Source organism: Megalops cyprinoides, chromosome 7 (assembly GCF_013368585.1).
Source record: "Megalops cyprinoides isolate fMegCyp1 chromosome 7, fMegCyp1.pri, whole genome shotgun sequence".
Taxonomy (NCBI): Eukaryota; Metazoa; Chordata; class Actinopteri; order Elopiformes; family Megalopidae; genus Megalops; species Megalops cyprinoides.
The window spans coordinates 4,806,076-4,833,672 of NC_050589.1; the positions used below are offsets into that span (position 1 = coordinate 4,806,076).

The 27,597-nt window shown below is 43.3% G+C and overlaps 1 protein-coding gene across 1 annotated transcript in view; it reads right to left on the reverse strand.

Moving 5' to 3' along the window:
• Positions 1-8,232, reverse strand: part of skia (v-ski avian sarcoma viral oncogene homolog a) — a 73,796-nt gene extending 65,564 nt beyond the window's left edge. Inside the window, exon 1 of the mRNA XM_036533205.1 lies at positions 6,872-8,232. Coding sequence (XP_036389098.1) covers positions 6,872-7,777 — 906 coding nt within the window. The 5' untranslated portion in view covers positions 7,778-8,232. The remainder of the gene's footprint in view (positions 1-6,871) is intronic.
• Between the last annotated feature and the right edge of the window lie 19,365 nt (positions 8,233-27,597).

Consider the following 27,597-nt stretch of genomic DNA (forward strand, 5'->3'; position numbering starts at 1 on the left):
ATGGGTTTTCATGGGTATGCAGAAAAAAGCACAGCAAATTAGCAGCGTATGTGGCAAATAATTAGCGTGAGGCGCTTCACACATGAACTTAACTGCTAATTAAAAAAACCTTCTTAATTGACTCAAATTTGCATACCATTAAAGCTACAAAGCAATTACAGTTTAAATTGTTCAAGGGAGGTTTCCCAATCTTTTCCTGATTAATACAAGAGATTTTTATTCTGTCCAGTTTGTCACATGGGCGTCCGACCATCAGTTTTCACCAGTGGTCTGCTTACTGCTCACGGCTCACTGCCCAACAGTGCACTGCTGAAGCTAACACTGACGTAAAACTGAAGTTCGCTAATTTCACTGGAGTCGGAGAACTAACTTGCAGAATGGAAGTCAAAGAAGTAGCAGGCAGTCCCTTTTTATTGTCCCTGTTAGGCATTAGCAAGCAAACCCAGAGTCACTTTTTACTACAGGTCTCCCCAGTGTCAATTTAAAATTGATTTGTCTGACCTTAAACAATGATCTTGGAAGAACAGTTAATGTGACCAAGGAGAACAGTCCAGGCTCTGCTGGGTGGATGGGAGAAGGAATGATCAAAGTTAATTAGCAGCTTCCCTCTCCTCCGGGCATCCTAAACCATGGCCCTCTATTTCTTAGTCCAGGAACAAAGCAGAATATATATAATTCTTTGGGCATTGTAATGGCACTAAATGGATATATTCTGCATGTCCAAATGAATTTGCATCATGCAAGGTTAGGGTTTCTTTTTTCCTCTACCCTGATTTCCCCCCCCCCCTCCTTTTTCGTAACGCTGGGGTTTTAGCTGAGACCAGCTGTATCTGTATTTAAAACAGGAGTTGCCGCATTTTCTAGGAAAGAAATTAAAAAAGGGGGGATTCTGCTCTGGCTATTGATATGCAGGCCTGACAGCTGTTGTACTGTCCTCAATGTGGATATGGCTTTTTGTCGGAAGGCTTAAGGCCGATGTGCTTCGCATACGAAACAGGACATACCCCATATTCCCTAAGGGAGCACACTTCCTTTCCCCTCGAACAAGCAGCCCATTCACTGCGGAACGGGATATCCCAGAGTGCACTGGGACAGTTTTGGGCAGTAGAAGGGAAAGTTTCAGCTCTACAGTCTCTGGAAAGGAGCCCTGCTTTCGAGCACGATGTCAGGAAAAAAAAAAAAACCAAGGGAGCCTTACTTATCAAAAAAACCGTTAACAATCAGATAAGCTTTTTATCTAAACTATTACTTCTAACACCGGTTTAAAAAGACCATGGTTTGTAATTTAAGTGTTCCAGCTGGAACAAAGGCAGCCGGAACAAAAACACGCAATGAACAGACACAAACGCTTGAAATGAAAACGAACTGTAACATCTCTCATAAACCAAAGCGCATAATGCAGGTTCTGTGATGAAATGAAAACCCCTGAAACGCACTGATTGGAAAGCTTTGTTTCTGTTCTCGAACGCTCGTTTTCAAACGCTCATTTTCTGCCTTTCAGACAACCGCTTCCTTTGTCTTTAAAACCTCCGCCATCCTCTGACAAAATTAAGCAGGGGAAAAAAAAACAACTTGATTTTCAAGTAGTGAGAAAGCACAGAGGCTGATTTTAATGTCGAACAGGTGTGAGGGCATATTTCATTCATGCCCATTCATGACTGTTTTCATACCCCTCTTGCGTAATCAGTTGTCTCTTTAGATAGGGAGCGACGGCCTTGGAATGCTGTTGTCGCAACGCCCTCTTTTTTTCCGGCTGACTAATGTGCGTTTGTCTGCTCCCCTTTGCAAAAGTTGTGTCTGAGTGACAACTTTTCAGGTTACCTTGCTGTAAATTGATATGAGGGGTTAATTTGACCACCAATGGTAATCGACCCTGCTGTTTGCGGTTTGGCCTTAACAAATTCAATGAAGTGTTTTTTAGGGTTTTTTTTTTTTCTTTTCTTTTCTTTTTGTTTAGTTTTTTGTCTGTGTGTTAGGCTCACGTACGCTACATTTTCCGTTATTCCAGGCTGAAAATTAAAGCACAATATTCTAAGAGCCAAAAATAATGTAATTCATTATTTTGCCAATTTAATACCATTTAAGTATCTCAGCTTCTTTTGAGCGAGGTAAAAAAATACCACTGCCTTCAAAACCTCCACTGTCTATGTTAGTCACTGACACACCTTGTACTTTCCTCTCTCTGTTGTGTGGGCTAATATGGAGACAGTGTAAATTCCATAGTTATTTGTACAATCACATGGTACACATTGCCAAATCTAACTCAATGGCCTGTTTGATCTTCTGCCACGGCCCACTCTAAAAATACAGTTACAGAAAGCCACTGATAATATCTACCACCCACTCAGGTATAAGGGAGCCAGCAGCCATGAGAGGGGCCTAATATTGGCTCTGCGAGCAAAGGATATGGCTCCACACCCAGCTCATAAACTTTGAACCCTCTCACTGCTCAGCTATGCACTTGCTCACCGCAGGGTTCAAAAAGCCAAACGAGCCCTTGGCCACACGTGTGTTCAAATCAGCGAGGCGAAGGCCATGTCAGTGTCCAGTGCCAGCACCCTGGGGCATGGTTAGACAAAGAGACACCTTTGTATCATTCTGAGCGCGCTTTGGGAGCGCTCACACGACAAGCGCAGAAGTCTAGACAAGATGAGGAAATACCGCGGTGACTACCAGGGGGGTGAAAGTGAAGTAACCAGCCTATAACCTGACAGGCCGGCGGGAATGTGGACAGCACCGTTGGTGAGACGGTCCTGCTCGTTCCCCGAGGGCGCTTGTCTGAACGCCTCCCCGCTTGCAGACCAATTCCACCCTCAGTAATTAGCGCCCGCCAGCGATGAGACTTACACATGACTCACCGCATATGTGGTGAGGGAGAGGATTCAGACAAACCAGCACACATAGGTGCAGAATATGTTCGGTGGGGAGGGGGGAGGAAGGGGGCGGGCATTAGCTGCGTCCGAGTCTTGAAAAATATCAGAAAAAAAAAATAACACTGGGCCCTGGCCTTTCGCAACTACACACAGATAGACACATTGCAGCTTCAGGACATCCTGTCTGTCTGCTTCTCCGGCGCCCATGCTGACTGTAACAGACAGGGTGACATGACGCCCGCACGTGCATGAGGGATATTGGGCAATGCCCTAGAAACCAGGGAGCAGAACTGCAGCCATTCTGCACTGCAGCTAAAAGGAGAGGGGAAGTCCTGCTTACCCAGAATCCTCCTGAACAATGTCATTTCACCCCCGCTCAAAGAAAAAAAAAAACACTCTCACTGATGAAGAACTTTCCAGAAACAAGAGGTGGACTTTTCGTTTCGTTTTTTTTTTGTGGAACTGGCGGATTTAAAGCACAGTGGACCAGATCCAGTGCACCACCCCCTATAAAGTCGCTGGCCACTAGCCAGGGGGAATGTTTGGCCAAGTTTGTATCTTGCAAAATTTTACGGCTGGAAATTTAAGTGCACCACAGTCTGCATCCTAATAAGGGTTACCTTTCCTTGGGGTTTGTCTTAACCGAGCATAAAAAGCGGTGTCGGTCTTCGTAATTACATCTTTTAACCCTGAAAAAAACATGCAACGACCAGCCAACACGTAGGTAGTGCAGTGAACGATAGGAAAAATAAGCAGTGAGCTCCAGAGTTGAGATTGGGCATGCTGGATAGTCCTCTTCCGATACAAAAACGGGAATGTATTGAACGTCGCACATTTAAATGCATACTAGACAAACAAAATGTGAAACTTGAATTGTTTACTTCAGGACACTGTAGCTACTAAGCATGTGCACCACTCGGGGGTGAACCCTGGCAGGTAAAACAGTCGCTTACTGCAAACTTGATATGATTAAGGAAGACTCTCCCAGGACCTTTCACCGAAATGGTGACAGACAGCGGGGCCACGTTTCAGACCAGTGACCGCAGATAAGCGGACAGCCTAACTGGCCACCATGAACGCTGCAGCGCCCTCTGAATCTCTGCAGCGATGTGGCATGGGGCAAGGAGACTGCAGAAACGCAATTCCTGTTTGTACACATTTCCATTTCGTTTGTACAACAGACCAGAGCACCCAGCACCCCCCCCCCCCCCACGGCCCCCAATACCACTACCACCCTAGTAACACCTCTTACAACCCCCCTCCCCAAGGAAAAGAGCAAAGTGGAAGGGGGTTTGGGGGGGGGTGTGTGTTGTGTATGTGTGTGTGTCTGTGTGTGTGTGTGGCAGGGGGGTCCCTCAATGCAACCCATTGTTGAAGCATATTATGTTTCCACCACAATACTCCTGTCCCTGCTTCATCAATTCCATTCAAGTGTAACAGTTCATGCAAATGAATGTTCTTGTCTTTCATTTGGGGGGGGGGGGGGGGGGGGGGCGCTGCTACTGGGTTTATTTTGGGGAGGAGGGGAAGACACTCTGCCCTGATCTGTCCCCACCAGCACACAGACTTAATCCCCCTCTACCCCAGTGGACACAATAAGGTTTCTGTCTGCAAGCTGCTAGTGGATCTCTCCATGCAGAAGTCAGGTTTATATTGGCCAAAAACTGCCAGAAGCTAAACACTGTAGTTAACAGAATATCTTTGTCAGAAAAAGCAAGGCAGGGGTGTTTGGAGCAAGACTTAACCTAAATCTAGCGTTTCGTAAAACTCCCTTTGTATGCTCAATTGTCATATTTAGTCAAACATCTTCAATGGAAACCCAAACTACACTCACTTCAACCCATAGGCCATTTCTGCATTCACATGTTCTACTGCAGCACAGAGCATTTACCCATGCGAAATTTAGGTACTGCAAATACACTCAACTAGGGGAAAATGCATTAGTATAACACAAAATGACCAACTCCTTCAGACCCTCAACCAGGACCTGATCACAAAAGCACAGTTTTGAGTTTTTAAAATAAGTGCATCGTAACTCACACTAGCTCAGTCATTCCTTGCTAAAAAGGCAAAATGTGAAAGGGAAGGAACACAAATGTACGTGCATTTTAAAACTTTGAAGATTTTATATGAAAATGTGAATATGAAGTGAATCGTTTCAATCATGTATTCTCATGTATATCTCACACTGAATCATAATATCCTCCACACAAATGACTAACGCGGCTATACGTCAATAAAAACATTTTGACTTCATGGGCAGAGAGCGTGTAAAAACAAGCAGGGCTGAAAAATCTTAAGAGAAATATCCATTTATTTCACAAACTTTCACGGATATATACAACAAACGAGACCGCAATAATAATAATAATAATTTATATATTACAGTGGTCAGATGACGTCTTGGATATCTTTTAATAATAGTCATTCTTGGGAAAAAATATTAGGGTATGTCTAAAATATGTAATGATTTTTAATCGTGGTGTCAAAATGCATACACCCAGTGGTACATGGGCCAAGTTGAGAGAATCTAGCAGTGCTACAGCTAATGGTCTCTCAAAGCAGACATAACAATTGGCATCTCTCCCCAACTAAAAAGCTCCGCCGTTGACCACCCTCTGCGAGCTCAAATTTGCTAAGTAGCACACCATTAGGCAGGGATGGGTCCATCATTAAAAACTCATCCACCTTCAAGTACCTGAGATAACAGTCTGAGCTAACTCTCGTATTTCAATCATTTCCACAGCACACTGCGAAACGGGAAGAGGTACGCCGTGGGATGTTTCAGAGGTTTAGGAGAGGGGAAGGCGACCCAGAGAGTGTATGGGACTGACATACTGGTCGAAGGTTACATTATCTGCAAATTAACTACATTGTTACTGTCGCTTTGCCTTTTAACCATAAACAACTTCCACCATTTTAAAATTGAGTAATTAAAAATCTTTCGCAAATCATTTCCTTAATCCACAAAGGATATTATTTCATACCTGTGTTACTCTCAAATGAATAATTAATTTATTCCTTAAACTATATTAAATATAAAAATATATACAGACAGTGACAATGAGAAAGAGTGAAGTTTCAGGTTGGGCTGGGCTAGTTATTTAACCTCCCTGTTACCGCTCAAATGAGGCTTTTAACACCTGCAGAGGTGCTACACAGACGAATAATGGTTCCATAGTCATAAAAGGCGTTTTGTTATTCTTAGTGGATAATTAGTAGCAGTATGTCAACTTTAATTAAATTGGGGTTAAGACTGCCTCCCGAGCCAGTTGTCCCCGATTGTAAACGCCACTTCCATTACATCACTGTATATGACTATTTATTTTCTTTTCACTGGATAGTCCGTAAGAAAACAATACTCTGTGGAGAGAGCAGGCAAAAATCATAGCCTACTTGTAACAACCATTTCAACATCTGAATCGGGCAACAAATTGATAAAATACGCTGCAAACTTTATGTACCCACCCAGCTCTATGTAAATTCTTCAAATCGTTATGCATGACCAAATAGGTTATCAGTCGCGGTTAACTCGCATACGACCTTTTTAAAGTAAAAAGGAAAAGCCGATCCCGACAAAAAAAACATTCCGTCACAACACAAGCAACGACACAAGCTGTAGCAGTATACTGCATAGGCGGAATATAGACGAGAACGGCAAAATTTACGCATTACATTAAATGATTTCAATGGGGAGCGCATGGCCTTGCAAAAATTCTTTAAATATAACAAACCATATTCATGTGCAAAAAAATTATATACGGTAAATTAATCTACATGCATGCTCTAAATAAGTAAGTTAGGCAAGCCTGCTATGTCCCGGACACAAGAACTGAAGGGCTGGCTGCTTCAGACTATTGACCATCTCGACACAGCCTCAACACAAGTTCACACAGGGCACCATTAAGCCCCCAATAAGCCTTTAGCCGACTTACAAAAATGTGACCAACAAAACGCAAAAACAGACACACGGCACGCAAAAGGCTACTAAAACTCACCGTAGAGGCTTTCCTCTTGTACTTGTTCGCGAAGTCAAATTTCTCTTTTATTTCATCTAAAAGGTGCTCGAGACGTCCCTTCTCCTCTTTTCCTGTGTAATCCTGGCTGAGAAGGATGTATGCCCTCCAGTTGGCGGAGTCGAAACCCCAGTGGCAAGTCCTGTTTTCCAACGATTTGTGACTGTGGACCACGAACTTGTGAGTCGGGTACATGAGTCTGCAGTCCATGCACTGAATGCAAGCTGCGTTCGGGCTGGTGTAGAGCTCTGGAACGAAAAGTCCTTTGCACTTCCCGAAACACTCGTGGTACACCTTGAAGCTTTTCTCCGTCAGCTCAAGCTCCAGAGAGCCAGAGAACTCCTTTTTGCAGTGCGGTGGGTACGTGCCCCCGTAAATCAGGGCATTACAGAGGCGCTCCGCATCCGTTTTGGTGATGAGGCCGCACGAGGGTGCCGAGAAGGGCAAAATCCCCATGACTTTTAGGATTTCCAGCTGGTCCGCCGTGCACCTGGAGCAGTAGATGTGGAGGTCGTCGCACACCGAGTTGATCTGCTGGAGAGAAAAATCCCGCAGGACGGTGTTGAGGATCTGGGGCAGGCACAGCCGCTTTTCGCCACCGACCACAAAACAGGAGATCGTCTCGCTCTCCAGGACCGTCTCGCACCTTTCAGTGGAGCGGTCCGAGGGGATGAACAGAGGCCCCGGCATCACCGGCGGAGGCTGCATGGGGAGGTGAAGGACGGGCTCCGGGTCTTTACCATCCTTCTTGAAGAGTAGGTCATGTTGCCACCGAGCGGAGAAAGCCGCCGGGCCGCCGAGCGAGCTCATAGAACTCAAGTGAAACTGCTTCAGAGTTTGTTGCAGTCCTGGATGAGGTTGGAAGCTTTGTCGAGTTACAGTCTCCATGTTTTTCGTACTACTTCAATCGTGAAAGTTCCGTTTAACGAGAGGAAACTAACGCAAATAAGAGCCCCGATAGGTCCCAGTTCCTTGTAAATCCAAGGTCTCTCGCAGTTAGAAAAAGGTGGAAAGCGCTTCATCAAACATCCACGAAAAAAGTCCGGAGTAGTGCGTTTCCAATTCCCTCTACTAGGCGTATGGTAACACCGGCACGTCTTCCCCTGCAGTAATAGGCTCCCTACAGTCCATATCTACCTACGCGTCTTTCTGATCCCTTAGTAAAGGAAATATACACTTTCAAGTTCCACAAAAAGAATCCACCTATTGAGTAGAGCTTCGTCTTTTTAGATATCGGCAATAAAATACGGTCCACACACTTTCTGTCCCTCTTCTATATGCCTGTTTCCGCAGTGGTAGACGTTGCATCCACACAGTCTGCCCTTGCAGTAAGCTATGTCTATTTCGCGATGGCCAGCCAGCGAGCTAGCTTGCTCACTCACTCGCTCTCTCTCTCTCTCTCTCTCTCGCTCTCTCTCCCTCGCAGCCCCCCTCTCTCACTGTTTGTGTGTGTCTGGCTCAGTCATTGAATCCCAGCCAAGAATGTGACTGACTCCCCAGGCTGGCTCTTCCAGGAACAAGTCGTCACTCCCCCCTCTTCTCTTAGCAGCCCTGTGCGGCTGCTGTAAAGACAGAGAGGGAAAAAAATGAGTACAGAGCACAGTGAATCATTTGGTTCACAGCTAAGAACGTCTGCAACCGAAAGAGGAAGGGTGGAGTTTGCAACAGACAGTCTAATTTAGACTTCGAGGGGAAATGCAAATTCTACGACTGGCTGCGGTTTATTTATTTAGGCTCGTTTTACGAACTCTGAACTGCTTCTTTGCTTGCTAAACCAAAGCGGGGGAAAACGGTGTGTCAGAATCTAAACAAAACTAATGAATGGCAAGGTAACATGTGTAATTATCGGGGCTCATTATCATAAGGATTAGAATAAATAGTTATTGCTGGTATGCTGTGCAGCTACTGTATTTTCAGTCAGGGACCCATCTCAAATGGTGCGACTGTTTGTGTGTGTGTGTTTATGTGGGCTCGGTGTCCAAAGGTTGTGCGTGGTGATAAGCTCGCCCAGAAGCAATGTACATGTAGAAATACTCCTCAGTAAGACACGAAACGATGTTAGCAATATACACATCTTCCCGTCTCCAGTAGTCTTAACTTGGCACGTGCATGCTGATCAAATTACAGAACGAACGAATGGGCATCGCCGCTCTGAGTGGTTTTACGGAATACAGTCGCATAGTAGTCTGTTGTCTGTCTTCCATTGTCCTGGATATGCCATATTCACATTATTTGTATAATGAAGAGGTACATGTAAATATGAATCTGCTGTCCTGGACCTCAATATAGTAATATCTACTATAAAATCTTTTCTTCACTTCCACCTTTCAGCTGTAGCGTCAAGGCCAACAGCCCAGCACAAGCAGTGAGACTCTAAACTCCTGAACCGGAGAAAGAGCGGCGTTTCTCACAATTTTTCTTGGTCAAGTCCACCTACTCGTTTGTATTCAACTGGAACCAAAGAAAAGTGTGTCTGATTGTTATCTATTATGTCATTTACCGTCAAGCCCTGTTCAGTGTGTTGAATCATTCTTTTCCTAAGAAGGTGTCTGGTGTATAGCAACCGTATGTCTTCGCATTAATTTCATATTGTCAATCTGTCGTCGATTTGATCTCTGAGTCCACCAGTAGCATTAGCCTATGCTGACAAAAACTCCACCCAAACCAAAATCTTGGTAACAAACATATGAAATATACGTCCTTTCGTATCTTCTTCTCAATTTAATGACTTTGTAGAGTAGCCCGAACCACAGTAACACTTACAAGAGCGCTGGGATTTGTAGGTGTTTAGGGTTCTCTGGTACAAGGGCAAGGACTCTTGAGGTCCCGATCAGCCCCATCTGATCACCCTGAATACTGGTTGCAGTTAATTACTGCAAAGAGGTGAGTTCCACTTGCACTATATAATATGTCCGTAAGACAACATGCATATCTGTGAACATATTCTATATTTCTCATATTTTTCTGTAATAAAACATGCTGGTGACCACGACAGCTAAAGGTGCGAAACATTATAATGTTCATTGGTCAACTAGCTCCCTCTAGCAGATTGGGAATGTAACTGCAACTCCATGGCAACTTGGAGAAACGTTTGAGTGGAAGATCACAGTCGAAATAGGATCAACCAACCACCGTAAGCACACAAATGCCGTTTTAGTATTATTTTATGGCTCTAAAGATTTCATAGGTTGTCGGATTGTTTTTGCAACGCGGCTTTAGACCACCATAAAAACTAAAATGGTACAATTGGCTTTGCTTGCACGGGTGGGTCAGTTATAATTTGCCAAACTTTGTGCTTGTTGCTTTAATAGCTCATTAGTGATACGTCACCACCACGCCGCTGTTTTCACTATCAGGTTGCAAATATTTACTGTTTTATATTTGTTGCTTTGATATCCTTGAAAAACGAAGAGCAGCCACAGGTATTTAATCCCCCCATGATGTGTCACATTGTTACGCTTTCTGAAATTATCTACGATTACCATAAAGCAAATGAATGACGGATGAGGCATTCGTTTCAAAGTATAAGACATCATTAGCTTGTGCTGACAACAAGGAGAACGCCTTATAGTTTATTTGCATATGAACAGGAAGTGGTGATCACAATGTCTGTAGCTGATATCAATTAAATAGTCACAATAATTATCAATGGCATTAACAGATGGCTTAATGCAGAAAGCCTTGCCTTCCTCTTCAAGAATCCAGAGATAATTGATTTAAGATCAGTGCATGTTAGGTGTACATTGCTTTATTTCTCTTATGATATTACATAATTTATTACATAAATTATATTTCAAATGTTTGTTTTTCCAGTTAAGCACAAACAACTCGAGACCACACTGAGCACATAAAAACATCAAGAACACTGCAGTTCAACCTGGTTGTATGTAAATTCAGTGTGTGAGAGAGAGAAATAGGAAGCTCTTGGGCTTTAGTGACAATTGAATGCAGTGGTTTGGTAGAAGAACATTTGCAAAGCCATTTCCAAAGTTACATTATGCTACCTTATTGCCATTTAGCAGATTCTCTTATCAAGAGTGACTTACATAGGTTACAGTTTTTTGATGTTATCTATTTATACAGCTGGATATTTACTGAGGTAATTGTGGGTCAAGTACCTCGCCCAAAGGGTATAACAGCAGTGCCCCAGCAGGGAATGGAACCAGCAACCCTTTGGTTATCAACCCTACTCCTTACCCACTGTGCTACACTGCCACCCCTACGTATTTAAGATTGGGAAGCAGAATGTTTATGTCAAGAAGAGGTGAGAAATGGATTCAAGTGTCCATATTTGGAGGGCCCATCCCAAAAGGAGCTGCTCCCATATGTTGTGTATAACACTTCTGTTACATGGTATCTGAGCTTTTATACAGTTAAAGCAACAAAAAGCTTAATGCAGTGCCTATAACTATTCGTGTATGAGCTCACATGAGGTCCCTTGAATGTATGGAGCTGTATTCACCTTAAAATGACCTTCATGTTGGACCTATAGTACATCCATATCGCTGTTGCTGTGACACAGAGTTTTTTAAATTTCCATCTTTGTTAGTGCATAAAGATACATTAAGTATATGGAAAATTCTGAGCGAAGTGTTTGAGTTTATGTTTGTATGTTTGTGAGAGTGATGAGTCTTTTGTCTGTATGTCATTAAGTGGGTTTCTTGGCTTGAACACTCAGTTGTGTGGATCAGGTTGAAGGTTCAGTTCAGGGGTACTGAGAACTGACTTCAAACATTAGAGAAGGGATATTGACTGCTCTAAAGGTAGGAAATCACATCACACAGCTTTGCCTCTTTAAATATGCATTCCATATCTGATGTGGAGCTAACCAAGGAACATTCAGGGGAAGAGGTGGCGGTGATTACAGTTATATGGATTTTTGATGAATCTATAAAAATTGCTTATGAAACTGGAGCACATTGATCAGTCGATATATGGTTTTTGAAGGTGTCTGTATTGTGAATACTGAGGGTTGTCAGTCTTTGAAGTAAAGGTTCGGTGTGATTTGTGACATGTTTGAAGACCATTAATATGATTAGTGAAAGAGATGGATATCCTGCATTTTACATTAGCTTGAGAAGTGCTCTCCCTCGAAGTGGCATTGAAAAAGAGGATTGGATAAATGCTTGTAAGATCAAGAGAGAGATTTCATGACAACAAGTGACAGGCTATTCTGTAACTTTTCCAGACTGTTCATTTTTCATTAGAGCCACTGTGTCCAAGTATCTTGACCACAGTTAGAACCCATAAAGCTTGGAGGTTAGAAGAAAGATAGATTAAAGAATTATTTTTTTTTTTTTAGTTTTTAAGGTTTTTGAGCCTCTCTTCCATATTCTTGTAAATCAATCTGTTATAATTCAAGCAATATTAATTTGGTATTTATTTATTTACTTGTAGGCACAGTAAAACTAAAGTCTAAACATAAAATCCGTGTAATGCATACTTGCAAGTGGCCCTTGGCAATGAGCCGTGATTTCTAACTATTATAATTGTCAATAAGTGCAATGATTATCAATATCATACAACATGCATCAGCGTTTGGATGGGCACAGGCACCCCTTCCAGATTCCCTGAGGTTCTCCCTGCTGCATTGACATCAGGAAAATGAAACAGACTCAGGAGGTTTAGCCTGTGATTATAGCTGGTTCTGTGTTTAGCTGAATACTCATGTCCAGCTTAACCCATAGAGATAAGCTTTTACTTACCATATTCAGGAACCTGTGTGGAGAGCTATGGACCTGAGGAAGTAATTCAGGTAAAAATAGTCTGCTTAAGATGCTGTTCTGTTGTCTAAACCACAATTCAAACCCAGGCCAGTTCAACCCAGAGTGAACTCAATCTCTCATTGTCTTATGGGGTCAGTAAATTTGAACCCCAAGAGAGATTTCTAAAAATGAATGTATGACACCCATGTTATCCTGTAATATCTAATTTGAAAGGATGAATCATAATTCTAATACTTGAGCACTTCTGTGTGCTTTCTTTAAAGTTTCTATTTAGTATCCTATTTTGTATTTGAAGGCCAGTGCATGAAGCATTTTAATGGATTGATTTCTGAAAATACTCAAAGAACCTTCCAGCACTAATGTGTTCAAGTGTAGCTCAAGTGTAAAACTCCAGCAGTTTTGAAATGACACAAAGTTTATAAACATCTGTAAGAGAATAAACCGTCCATATGAGTACTGTCATGTCAACACTCGTTTTTGTGAATACGATTATGTGAGGACAGAGATTCAACATGACAGTGGTTTTGTTGGATTGTAAACATGAAAGTAGGAACAATATGCTCACAGCAACACAACATGGTAGTTCATTTGTATTGACTTCAGTCATTAATTAAAAAATCCTCTCATCCTTTAAGCTACTTTCAATCATTTTGTCAAACAAAATTTATGAATGCCCTTTGCACTGAAGGAAGAAGCCAATAAAATGCATGAAATGGCTTTGATTTAATCAAGAATGAGACAGAGTTTCTTTGAAGCAGCCTTGACTTGGAGAAGATGGAGGGCAAGAAAATTCACTTTTGGATGACAAGAGCTCTTCTCCCTCCAGGAAAGATCTCTGTAAAGAGAGGGAGGACTCCAGGGAACTCCCAGAGGTATGGACAAAACATCCCACAACAGGAACACCTTGGGATCCCTCTGAAGGGTCAGCCTTAGAGGGATGTAGAGTCGGCTGATTTTCCACGGTTCTGAACGTACAGCATGAATGGGAAACCCCAGAGCCCTCTTTATTTTTTATGGATGCCAGCAGAATTGAGGAAGTTTCTGTTTTCCCATTAAACTGCGGCAGAAATGCGTCCAGCGGAGCAGGCCGTGGGTTCTCCACATTCGCGGAGAGATGATATAACCAACGCTGCAGATCTGTGACCTTTTCCGAAAGAGAGAGACCTGGGGCTTAATCATTCTGGCAGCCTGACGCTCCCACACTGGGTCCTGGAAGCAATAGGATCTGACTGCTATAGGGTTTCACTCTGGCATCCTGGTGAGGGGGCGAGCTGGAAACGGATACGGGCCGGAAAAAAGCGTACACTGCAGAGGGCCCGAAACTCCGCCCCACCTCGAAGGCCCGCCCTCTGACCGAGTAAGAAAGGGGGGCGGGGTGGTGGGGGGTAGAGAAGAAAAACAAACGCCTCTCCCTTTTTAATGATTCATAAAACGGTTTGTTGAGATGGAACCTTCCTCTTCTTTCTCTCTCTCTCTTTCTAACCCCCCTCCCTTTCTGTCCCCAGTCAGAAGAGTATGCTTTTTGGTGCCTGGTTAGCTCTGCTATTTTTACCCTCCATCTTCCTTCCTGTATCCATGGCGACCACTCACAACATTGCATCACAAATCCTAATGACATAACCTTTCTTTCCTGGACACAGTCTCTCCGTCGCCTCTCCCAGTGTTGAACCAGACACCCATGACTCTCTCATCTGCTATTGTACTTTTCTTTACATCTGCTGCGCAGGACAACCAGTGTCAGCAGTCTTACTTTCTGGAATTCTCATCTTCTGTGGCAAAATTTCAAAATTTGCCTCACCTATTTCCCAGCGGCAGGATCCTTTGTGTTTTATTTTCTCTCGCTCTCGTTCTCTTTTTCCCCCTCTTTTTTGCTCTCCTTTTTCCAGCTCTGCCTGTCTTTTCCATTACACAACCATGCAGCCTTGAAGCTGGCACACCATTCAGTCCAAGAGCTTAAAGTTTCTCCATGAGATTACCATTAGCTTTCAAGCTTCTATCTACAGTTCTTTACAGACTCAGACCATGAGAACGAATAGTTCAGGATCACTTCATTTTCATCTCTCTTTGGGGACTTTAAATAATAGCCTGTCTTATTATTGCATTGTTTCAAACATATTTTAGGTAATATATTTTGGGTGACAGTCTTTGAATAACAACGCTTTGCTCCCAAAAGGATGTACTAGTGACATATGGCCAAGAGCTACATGCAGTGCATTTGGTTGATTCAGAATCAAAGCTGAGAAAAGAGTCAGATAGAATGTGGGAGTTAGAAAAATGCTCTATGAATATGCTTTTGGTAATGTATCATAAACCTCAAATTGCTCATATATTCCAAGATTTTCAGGTGTGTTCATTGGATTCAAACCTCAAATCAATAATTTGACTTGCTTAAAGCCATGTTTGAAACCCTGACAATCTGGATTACAATTTTATTCTTTACTTATTCTTACCGTCAGTTCTTTGGCTGCTGTTAGTTAGTTGCAGAGAAGTAACTGGGTAAATAATGAGCTTTATGCTATAACTAGGCTACAAACATTCTATAGCCGGTGCTAGAGCTGGTCCTTCGGAGGAGAGAATAAGGCTAGACTTGTTTTTCACCGTAAAAAGTGCCAAGCTCTAGGTCACCATGGGAACAAACTGCCTTGGAAAAATAAAGGCAGTTATTTTTAAAACGACCATGGTTTTAAATGCCTGCTGCAAAATTAACAAAAACATGCACTCACAAAATAAGGGTAAGTATATAATCAAGCATGCTGGAAGGAATAGAAAGTCTGTGTATTCTGAAGTGAAGTATCTGCCATTCAGTGGCACTTAATTAGAAAAAAAGTCTCTGGCTAGATGTGCCATTGGCATTTTTTTTACAAGGCAAAACATCGACCATTTTCATCAGGAAAAGCACATCTATGACAGGCCATTCTGAGACCTGAGCACTGATTCAGACTAGTGTGTATGTCTGAAGATCAATGCCTAGTTCTGGAATGAAGTTATTTTTATAAAAATACCCTTTTTAATATCACCAATAACATCTTCATGGTGAAATAATAAAATACACTGTCAGACATTTTATATTTTATTTCACATGATGTCACACTGTGTACTGTGTGAAATCAGATACAGGTACACAAGGCTGAAGACATTATATGCATTCCATAAGGGCACTTTGTTATCAGAAATGATACCACAGACATAGGATGTACAGGTCTCAGTTCTGGTACTTCAAAAAACATCAGTGATCGATAAAATATTCTTAATGACAACTAAAGAAATAACACTGAATTCTTCTTAAAATGGCACACATATTTATTTAATCAATGGAGTCTATATTGAGAATTGATTGATTAAGATGTGTTGACTTGCATTTTACTCTGAACTAGCATTGTAATTGCCACTGCCTTAGCTTCAGCTGCTAAGTTCAGGAGCATTATATCAACATCTTCACTTTTTCTGCTGATTCAAAATTAAATAATATGGGTACTGAAGGGGTGATAGGGTGTCAACCAGGAGGTCTGCATTACATTACACCATTTAGCAGACATTCAGAGCAACTTCCAAATAACTGCATCACAATTCTAAGAGTAGTTATTGAAAAGTACTACTAGAGGTCAGTAAGATACTGAGTTAAGTACTACACTAGTGTAGAGTGCTTTTTTTAAATAGAAAATAGGGATAGATAGAGGGGAAGGTAGACTACAGCTAAAAGCTTGAGGACTAGAGATAAAGCTTACTCAGTTTGGGCCATTTTGTGAAGAGGAAAATCCAACATGGTAGTCACAGATTGTAACCTATAAAATGCAATCCACTTTAATTCAGGTCAAGAACTTACCAATAACTAATTGCTTTCAGCAATCTATCAACCCAAAGAGGCCTGAAATCGGAGCACCAAAATCTTCAGATCTAAAACATTTCCCAATTTGATTTTGTGTAAAAAAAAAAGATGCCCGAGTCCAACAGCAAGGTTGCCAAACATGGACAGTCTTATCCTAATCTCATCCTCATTCCTCTCCCCTCTTCTTCTCCTCCGTTATAATTCTTCAGTGCTGCACTTTGGAATCGCCAGCCAGATTCGAAGAAAGCCGATTTCATCTCTGAATTTGCTTCCCACCCCCCTTCTCTGCAGATTATCTTGCTCTCACTGAGGCATGGATAATACCCGAGAGCACATCAAAACTTGCAGGCCTTTCTTCCAAGCTTGTTCGTTGTCACCCACCTTGACATTCTGGCCCTGCAACTGCGTCTGATTCATTTTTGGGTTTTTTCTGCCCCACCTACCACCATCCCTGCACCACCTCTTTGATCACATTTAATGCTGTTTAAGTCACTTTGCTCCAATTTGCTTCTGTCCCCCTTTGTTGTAGTTTCTAACATTCATGTTAAATACACAGCAATCTGCCTTTCTTCCCAGGCTTCACGCTCTCCAGCTCTCCTGATGGACATCACCTTGACATTCATCTTGTCTAGGAGCTACATGCCATGGATCCATTGTCTTAGTTATTCTCATTCCTCCTTTACATTCAGCTCTCTGTCACTGACATGATTGCCTTCCCCACATATATCTTATGTCACCTTGGCCCCCAGATGAGTTTATCTCTGCCTTTCCTTCCCAAAGGGTACTCATATCTTCATGACTCTCTTATACTAGTGCTACTTTTTTCTTTCTTCCTTCATTTCTGCTATTTTAACTAAGGCGAGAATTAGCACATCCACAGTGCGTGCTGTTGTTAGTTGTACTGGGAGGCAACATCTAGCATTGATCATTGATATTCATACCTGATTTACACTTAGGGAAACAGTTTTAATTGGATATGATGGCTCACTGTTGCTTGTTCACTGTTTTTAACAAATAAACAATAATAAGAGAGTATATTATTAATATTGCCCTTCTCCTTCAACATCCGCTGAATCTTCAAAGTTCTTACATTTTTATGCTTTACTGGCTTCGGTCTTCCCTGGCTCCTTACTCTAATGCCCCAGGCCTCCCTCTTGCCTTCAGGGTCTGCTCTCCTTCAGATCCTGCCCTTTAAAACAAACTTACTCCCTCATTAAAACGCCCTTAATTTCAGACTATTCATGCGCCTCTGCTTTATAACTGGTGTGTGACGCTGAGTTGCTATGGTATTCTCTTGACAGTTCCTCCAGCGAGCAGAGGTAGCTAGCAAGTATCTGCTAGGCAACTTAAGTTTAGCTTCTGTGCTTAGCCTGCTTGACTGGCCAATCAAAGGCCAATGAGAACTTAAATGAGTGCACATGCTTATTTAAAGCAGACTGGACATGACATGTATTTACTTGCTTGCAATCAGGACCAACTATCTTCTGAGTCAATACACAGTAAATTAGCTGACCAGATGTTTGTACATCTACAGCAGCTATTTGTTCTGCTCTAGAGCCCAATTTCTCAACTTAAGATGTCACAAAACAACCCCTTTGCTTCTATGGTCTTTATAATATGGAAAAAACACAGAGAGACAGTCTGAACTTATGCACTTGGCAAAGGCCATACACTGTGCTTTGTATAGCAGCGTGCAAGTCTCTCCCCTGTCTGTACCTACAGTTACAACATGTACCATTGCAAAAAATGGCATCTCCTACAGCACACTTGTGTCATTATTTGGTCCTGAGGGATAAGTGCCTCGTAGACTACACTCACACAACACAGTGCCATCTCTGACAGGAGTAACCCATTTCTTTCTTACGGTCTCTCATCCTGGTGTTTACCAGGCCAAGTCCTGCTTAGCCTCGGGGAGCAACAGCAGGGAGTAGCAAGGTCTTATGGACACCAGTCAAAAATAGAACAGATCTATAGTACAGACAGCCACTGAGAAACAAACAGACGAGACAGAGTACTTACCTTTGTTTGATGAATATGCCAGACCTGTTTTTGATTGGTTTGTGTTTTTTTTTTATTATTATTATTAATAAGCAAGCCATTTTAAATAAAAATCAACTGCTATATGCTGCTTCCTTTAACTGATTTTATAAACAAAATATTGTAATGTTCCCTTTTTAAAGTATAATTAGAAAAAAAAATGGTGAATTTAAATAAATTATTTCGGATCTTTGCTTTTATTTTCTTAAGAGAAGTCTAATTTATACTCCCTGTTATGCAGACGTAGTGGTAATTATTAGGTTTCTACTGCAAGTTATAAACTAGCAATATATTATAATAGTCCATCATATTACTTAGAGCTCCAAAGAACTAATCGAGATAACCTTTTCACCAGTAAGATTGTTCAGCAGTTGTCTGTAATTTTTCTTTAATGGAGTTAGTAAAAGTTTGTGTAGAAGTCAGTGACAGGTAAATAAATTGGGCGGCGGTGCGCGAATAGTTCTCATCTAAACTATATATGGCACATAATTCTGCAGTGACAAGTCAGGCTTCTCGCGTGCCACTGCTCATTCACGCGTGAACGTGCTGCTTCATTAGTCCCATAGTTCGCAAAATTTCTATCAATTTTTTTTTCTTTTCAAACTCATTATCTTTTAATTAACACTAATACGTAAAGTCTTGTCCTCGGTGTAGAAAATTTTCACAAAAGTTTGATTGCACTGGCAAGGATATAGCTTCCATTACGCAAAATACGATCGTGCGGGATGTAATATTGTGCATTTCTGTTTTGGACACCATTTAATTTAATTTTATGACAAAACGTTGCATTAAATAATAGAATTTTACATTACATTACATTACATTACATTACATCATTTAGAAGACTCGCTCGCTCCCAGAGCGACTTCCAAATAAGTGCATCACTATGCAAACAAATTACCGAATAACGTGCGCTATACACCAATGAAGTATTACATAATTCAATTAACAGATGAAAAACGTTTGATTATGGACGTTCGTTCCAACACGCCTCTGATCATTGACTGTAACTACAAACCCAGCTATGAACTTGAGCCATGTATCCCGTGATTCTGTGCGCACCGTCTTGACGGAAGTGTGCAGACTTTGTAAACAGGCGCGCAGTGTCCCGTTGCCAATGCGTTCAATGAATGGGAGCTGGTGAATGGCTGGTGCAACTATGAAACATTTTATGCATTAACACTCCTTGTACTGTTTTAATCGGCGTTATTGTGGTTACAAGTCGCTATGAATGCTATGAACTATTTATGATAGTTAGTGTACAGTATATGTCCACTTGCGAGTGTTTGCATGCGAGAGAAAAGCTGAGCGGTGTGGCAAATAGCTGCTAGCTAACAAGCCATGTCTGAAAAGTACCAAAAATTGAAACTGAAGAGGAAGAAACCGGCGTTTCAAGAGTCCAAAAGTGAATATCCCTCCATCTTTTTGAAAAAGAACAGCGAAGAACAGATTTCTTTCGCGCCGTGTGACACTCGTGGAGACAAGTTTCACTCAAAGCCAAACGAAGAGTAAGCTTTTAATTAAGCTAAACTAACAGACTTAATGAGCTTGCTAATTACACTGCATGGTACAATAAAGCCTAATATGTCAAGCTAGATAGATATCCGGCTAAAATTGCAGAATGGATTGGATAGGTACCAGAGGCAGTTACTTGTGAAGATGGATAGCATTAGATGACTGACACTTCTGTACTGGCTGTCAGTTTTCTGATGCCAGGACAATGTTCCAGTAAGTGAAATAACGTAAACCATGATAGACAGGTCGTTATAATGGGGAAAGCTGCATAAGAATTTACCATTCAGAATCCTCTACAGTTCCTCATTAGTGAGATATCCCAATATTGTGTACATCTGATGAACCCGACCTGAAGCGAATAATTCAGTGACTGTAGAAACGTAGCTAGCCAGCTAGCTACAGACACACAAAAAATATGTTTGCTAATAGATAAAAAAAAACAATGCCTGGTAAATCCGATTGCATCCCTTGGGTTTTAGGAAAGATGGGAGGAGCAATGTGAGGTAAATGACATAAGGATGGGATCTTGTGTATTTGAAATTCATGCATGCAAACGTGAGTGACATATTCACCCTCATTAAATTTACATTCCGAACGTGGGAGAATAATGCATAAATGAACAGACTTCGCGCTCGCTGAAACGGAACAGGTGGTGTTCATTACAGAAATTAACTGTCCTTAAGGTGTCCAGCTAGCCGTCTTTGCGCTGAACTTCGTCTCTCTCTCCGTGTGGTTTTAATGACATCCACCAGCATTTGTTTGTGTTTGTGTATTTGCAGCCCACAGGACTGCATCACTGAAGGATGGTGGGACAGATCCGCCCTCCTCGATGTAGAAAAGCTTTGGGCTTCAACCTTAAAGTCTGCCATCCCCAATCTGGGGCAGGGTGACTGGGAGGTAGTGCCTGACCTCCCCCTGCCCTCTCCAATGGTACGTTACCATTTTCAACTTTCCACCACCATCTGACTGTAGATTGCCATTTTTTTATTATTATTACTTGTGAAGGAAGCTTCTGGAAGAGAAAATGACAGCGTGGTGTCGCGCATCGCGCATCGGCGGGGGCAAGTGTCCGCCCAGCCCGCAGCGGGCTGGCTTTTTCTGTGTGAGTGGCAGTTCTAGGGCATGCACGGCAGATGAACCGATCTCCCTGACAGGTAGCTGATGCAGGCTCGCGTTTGCTAAATTATTTATTCCAGGGGCACTTCGAGAAGAGCGCCGTTTCCGCTGTAACCTTCCTGCGGCGGGCTAATGCGACAGACATATGGCACGGGCTCCAGCCGGGACGTGATGAAATCATTGCCATTGGGATGACAGTCCTGAAACATCTTTTTTTTTTTTTTTTTTTACTTTAAATGCGTGAGACTTAACAGCTTCAGGTTCTTAAAATGACAAGCTGTGTTTTTGTGCCATGGTTATCAGAACCACAGTATTTAAAAAAGTTACTGTAAGACCCAAGAAAATTAAGTATAACTGCACTTGAACTAGAAATTTTGTCTCACTTTCTTTAGAGATGTTCTGAAGAAGAGCCAACTGAATGGAGGTGGTGTAGCCTCAGTGAAGAAGTGGGCCCCTTACCCCTGCCACCCAGACCGTTTGCTGACCCCACAGTCCTGCACGACCCTAGTCCGGGTGATCAGCCCCACCTTGCTGGGTATCATCCAGACCCCCTTTTCATAGACTCGGAGACCTCACCAAGGTGTGGCCAGCAGCAGCCTTACCCCAGCTGCAAAAAGGGTCGGCTGAGCGCTGCTTCTGCCCGGGGGAAACCAGGAGAAGGGACCGGTCTGGGAGTCCTGGGACCTCCCGGTCTCCGTCAGGAGAACCACAAGGGTCAGCAGAATCGGCCGCAAGCCCCTTCACCCTTCCAGGCCAAGGTGGGAGGGGACGGGCGGGGCGTACGTGCTGATAGGCCGTGCTCCTCGGCTGTCGGCATACGTGAAGAGAATGCGACAGTGGAGGGGAGAAGCTCGTTAGAGGGAGCCCGGAGTGGCGGAGCCCAGGGAGGCGTGATCAAACAGCAGCTACCTGCACACGCGGGGGAGTGCTCTGACAGCTGGGCTCTGGCGGAGGAGACCAGCCGCCAGAAATCCCCTGCGGAGGAGGAGGAGGAGGGGAGCACGTCCCGAGCTGTGGGAGGCGCTGGGAATTCGGGCGCAGGAGCCACCATGGAGAGCTGCCCCATGTGCCTGCTCCCGTTCCCCGCTGGGTAAGGCCGCCGCCTCACACAGACACGCTCCTCCGCCCCCGGAGCTCCGCTCCTCGAAACGGCACAGACGCCGAGCAGATTGACGCTCTTCACTGATGCATTATGAATAAGGCCCTATTTGTCATCGCATGCGCACGCGTGTGAGTGTAAATCTGGACACATTTGTGAATTTTTAGACGCAAGGGGTGGACGGGAAAAAAAGGTCAGCGCTCTGAATTATACTCAGTTCCTTAAACAAGGTTCAGCATTCCAGGAAGGTGATGATGCTGCTGTCTGAGGCTGTGGAGCAGTGGCAGGTGTTATCATTACTGCTGTATCCCACCAGTAGACTGATATAGTACATAATTAGTTAGCGGATCCTGATGACCGAAGGTCTGCTCCCATAAGACATTCCCAGTAAATAATTAAGCAGTTAAGTTGTGAACAGGTCCCGTGTAAACAAAACCGCTACCGATCACTGCTATCTGTGCAGAAAAAAAAATACAGAATAAAAACCGGTATTGTAAATTGGCAGGATGATCAGTCCTGGCTAAACAACAGCACCAGTTGCTTTTTAATGGAGCTGCTTAGCAGCAGCCGTTAAGGAATAGTGGAAATGGTTTGGAATTGTAGAAGCAGTGGGAAGACGCAGCTCAGGTGGCTGTAGTGATCAGTACTGCTGAAGGCTGAGTGTCACGCCAACGGCAGAGTTGTCTCTGGAGGTGACGTCCAGGCAGTGACACAGAGACGCCTTCTCCCGCCTATCTCTTCCTGGGCTGGAGATACGGGCGCTTTCTATGCATCTTTGACCTTGTCAGAAATGTCGTCTCACACTAGCCCATGTAGAACTGAATCTGCCATTTGAATAACGTTCTGATGGGATAACAGAGATGCAGAAAAAAAGAGCCAATTTTCTGATAATCAATTAGATTGATCCTTTTATCAAACTCCACATTTGTTGGCTTACTGTATATGTTAATGCTGTTCTAAAACCATCTCTACTGTTAGAAGCCCAATTTTAAAATATTTTACGTTGTTTTGGAGTATTTTATGATTGTGGATTAATGATAGGTGTTTTCTGTGAGCAAATATTGTATTTTTGTGGAACATTACAGTTGAAGAAGGTTAATACAACATTATTTCTTTAAAACAAATAAAGCCATGTTAAATATGTGATTATTAAGCACTGTTTTCAGCCTTTTTTACATTAGCATCAGGAGGGATTCGCTAAATTAAATTTCCATTCCACAGAATTTGATTTGCTTCACAGAAGAATATGAGGCACAGCCTGTAATGCTGCAGTGTAGCCTTCTCAACAGTGGGTATGAATAAGACCAACAGCAGGCTAATGCACCCACACACGCACACAGGCTCCGGGTAAAAATAGCTCTCCATTCGAACGGAGAATGGCAGAGAACAAGCTCTCGTGGGCTGGGGGGGTTTGAGTCATTGTCCCTCCACGTCGTGTCTTCCCTGGGGACACAGGCCTTGGCTGTGAGTCCAAGCCACAGTTGCAGAGATTAAACCGAGTTTACCTTGAGAACCAGTGCTGAGAGACCCTTCAATCATTGACAGTCTCTCAAGCTCTATTGATTTTTTTCCTTTCTTTTTTTTTTTTTTTTTTGTTCCTCCACCAGCCTTCAAGATAGCAGAGTGATTTTACTTGTCTAATCCGTATTGCTGACTGAGAGATGTTTGTGAGTCCCACAGCGCAGCAGAAGGAGTCTGTCTCCTGTATTTGTAGCTTTTTATCTGTCTCGTCTTGTGCAGGCGGTCTTGATGAACTTAATGATTACTGGTAAGGCTGAAAGCTCTCGTCTGGTTGGCAGTGACCGTGGTCTTCTACCCCATATTTCATTCCCAGTTTAAAAGTGGAACACCACCAGAAAAGCTGATGTGTAACAAAATAGCGGATATTCGTATTTCCTGTCTTCCTCTCATGTCTCAAATCAAACCAGGAATACAAACCCGAAAAGGCGTCCTCAGACGGTGTCTTTCTACTGACCCTCCTTAGCAGTAGGTCAGTTATACCTGGGGCAATCCGGAGTCATTTCTGGTGCAAACTGATGGAATGTTGGGCAGTAGCCAAAACAATCGTCAGTTTGCCTGGAGCCCAGGTGAAATCAGAAGCAGCGCGTGTAGGTTATATCCTGTAAACTACTACAGCCTCAGTCACAGTAGTTCTGGGTAGCGGAGTCTTTGTGCACGTCATCAATAGTTCATGCCAGAGGATTTTACCTCCACTGTACTGTCCATATATACTGTCTTTCACCACAGTCTTGCGGTCTGTGAGCGAGCAAACTCATACATGTGGAGAGCAACATCACTCTCTTATTTACAAAGAGATATAGAAGAGCGTACAGTAGATGGTACCAAAATATTTTAAAGATGGTGTGGGATCAGCAGTTGTTGGAGCTCAACTGATCATTTCAGATGCGAGCCACCATGTTATAATGTGCTGGAACAGCACATATGCAGCCAATACAGAACAGGGGAAATGCAGCTTATGTATGTATGTTACCTGGGAGACAGAGTAAGGACTTATGCTGTTGTACTGATACCTATCTCATCTGGATTGGCAACAGTCATGAGATGAGCCACCCAATCGCTTAAAGATCAGTGGATCAGGGTCACTTTGTCTCCAAGACATGTTTCAGGCTAACAAAATTAAAATTTTGTAAAATTTCTGTCATTTATCCAAGACCAATGTTTTCAGTTTCCCTATGTAACAACAGCAAAAAGAAAACGATTTGTCAGCCGTATTTGGGTTGATATAAAGGTCACCTGGCTAATCAGAGACGTGGATATGACACATGACATGGAGAGTGGGAGGGTAAACATTACATTTGCCTTGCAGACATTCTTATCAAGAGCAAATTGCACAGTTTACATATCATCCATTTATCCTGATGTATGTTTACTGAGGCTGTTCAGATTAAGTACCTTGCCCAAGGGTAAGGTACTTAATCTGAACAGCGGTGGCCCATCCAGGAATGGAAACAGCGACGTGTGGATTACCAAATCCAGCTCTTTATCACTACGCGTAGATTTCCTGAATGGGGTTAGATCCTTACCTCTTTCTGCTCAGTGGGGGTCGATCCCGACCTTAGATCTTCTGAATGGGGGTAGGTTCTTACCTAGATCCCCTGAATGGGAGGTCCGTACAGAATATGCAGTATCACGTTTTCTTCTGTAGATTTATGGAAATTATACCAGTAATAAGAAGCAGAGTCAGTTGGTTCCACATGGAGTGACCCTGTTTTGAAAAAAACATACTCTAGTATCTCTGTACTATACTTGTGCTTACTGCATCTCGGTACCTCTGTGGAATTGAATTTTCATCTGCTTTCTGGAGATTTTCTGATTTTGGGGTGAAAAATAACACATAAAAGCTGAAAAAAAAAAAACGTAGACTTTGAGCTGGATGAGAGGTCCTCGTTGTGAAATTAGTGCATTATTTTCTTGCAGTGCTGCACTGTACAATGTCTAGAGAATGAGAGGACCTCTCACTGAAGCAGTAGATATGTATGCGACTGAGGAAATTTGACCAAATTAGTGTTTGTTTTCTTGCATCCCTGCACAATGTTCCATGACGGCATAAAATTCTTAAGAGGCAAAAAAAAAAAAATGATAGGGAGAAATCCTACTTTAAAAAAAGAGAGAGTGTGTGAAGCGAAATCGGTCAAAAAGTCACAGAAGCGACAAGAGGGAGAGGAGAGCTCTGGGCTGCTGGGTATTGCAGCAGCTCTCTGAACAAGGCCGACTTTGTGCCGGGCAGGGGCTCTGGAGCTGGCTGTGGAAGCAAGCCTTGCAGCCCGCCCTGCTTCCAGCCAGTACTGTGTACCTTGGCCCAGCAACACAGCCCTGCTGTACGCACTCTGGCGCGGGCTCTCCCGGACAATGGCTGCCCTTGTCTGAGGGGGGAAGAAGGAGAATGCGAATCGGGGTCGCGGTTTTTCTATTATTTTTTTTCTGGCTGGGGGGCTCTCCTGTTGTGAAGAGATCTTACTGTAAAACCCACCCAGCCGTCTGAGCGCAGGGGCAGGCAGGCGAGGTGTTGGTGGTGGTTCTTAGAAAGTACGTTATTGAAAAATCTGCTGTAGTGTCTCTTCTCCCAGCAGCCCCCCCTCCCCCTCCTCGCTGCACTGCGCTCTCCTCCAGCGGGCCTCCTGCACTGGCTTTGCCCTCCAGCTGAAAGAGTGGGTGAGACGCAGCAGGACTCTAAACCGCGATTAGCAGGCCGTGTAAAAAATGCATGAGAGAAGGCCGGCCGTGCAGAGGGATGCAGAACCGGGGCGGGCGTGAGCCGTGTTCCGTTGGCCCCGTGACGCGTGTTTGACAGGCCCGAGGCCCGCAAGCGCTGGAGACGGCACCGGGGGGGGGGGGGGGGGTGAGGAGACGCTCCGACACTCCACGGAGGAAGGAGCCAGGAGTCAGCGCTGCTCTCTCCCTGCACACCAACCCAAAACGAAACAAAATGGCTCTTCATAAAGCCACGCTGATCTTAGCTGAGTGTGGATCGGCTACACCGGGCGCAGCGAGTGGGATGAGGCAATGAGAGGACTCGGATTAAGGAATCGGCACAGACTGATGACCTAAAACACCCGTGATCTTTATTCTTTAAATTGTCTGAGCCAGAATGGTTCATCATAATTCAGTGCTGTAAGGTTCCTGTGTCATGAAGTATCTTGACAGGGATGGACAGTAATGAGAGATATCATTAGATGGATACCAAAAGACCTGTAAATCATGACAGACTCCCTGTATTCATTCACCAGTGGTAATTCATATCATGTTTCTCCAAGTTCTGTGTTCCATGTGGCACGCACTCTCATCATAATTGAGAACAAACTTTTTTTTTTTTTTTTTTTAAAGAACATTTGTGTTTTTTCACCTCCAGGTTCACCCAGATGGAGTGTGACGGACACCTAGCCAAATGCTTGTCCGAGATGAACGATGACATCACCTGGTGATCCTGCAATGTTCCGATGTTCCTCCCTCTTCTTGCCCATCTCATCGTCAGGGACTGTCATTTTTTCCTCTTTCCTCACCTTCTTTGTAAGTCAGGACCATATATATATATATGTGTGTGTGTGTACCAGCATTTTCTGTTTTGTTTTTTTTTTAATTTTTTTCCCCCTCACTGTAGCGGTTGATCCCGGTCTAAGGGGGCAGAAATGTCATCAGGTCATGCTGCAGTCACATACTTGCGCATCTGCCAAGCTGCGAGGCTAGAATCTCATCAAGCATGCTCACGGAGGATACTCGCATTCTTTCCTCACCAGACACTCCTCGCGTCAGGAGTGTTTGAGACTGTTGTGCTGGGTGTAACCAATGGCGATGCGCTTTATTTAGAAATCTACAAAACCTGACAGCGACACGGTGGAAGCTTTTACAGGTTAGCTTTTGTACCTAACCT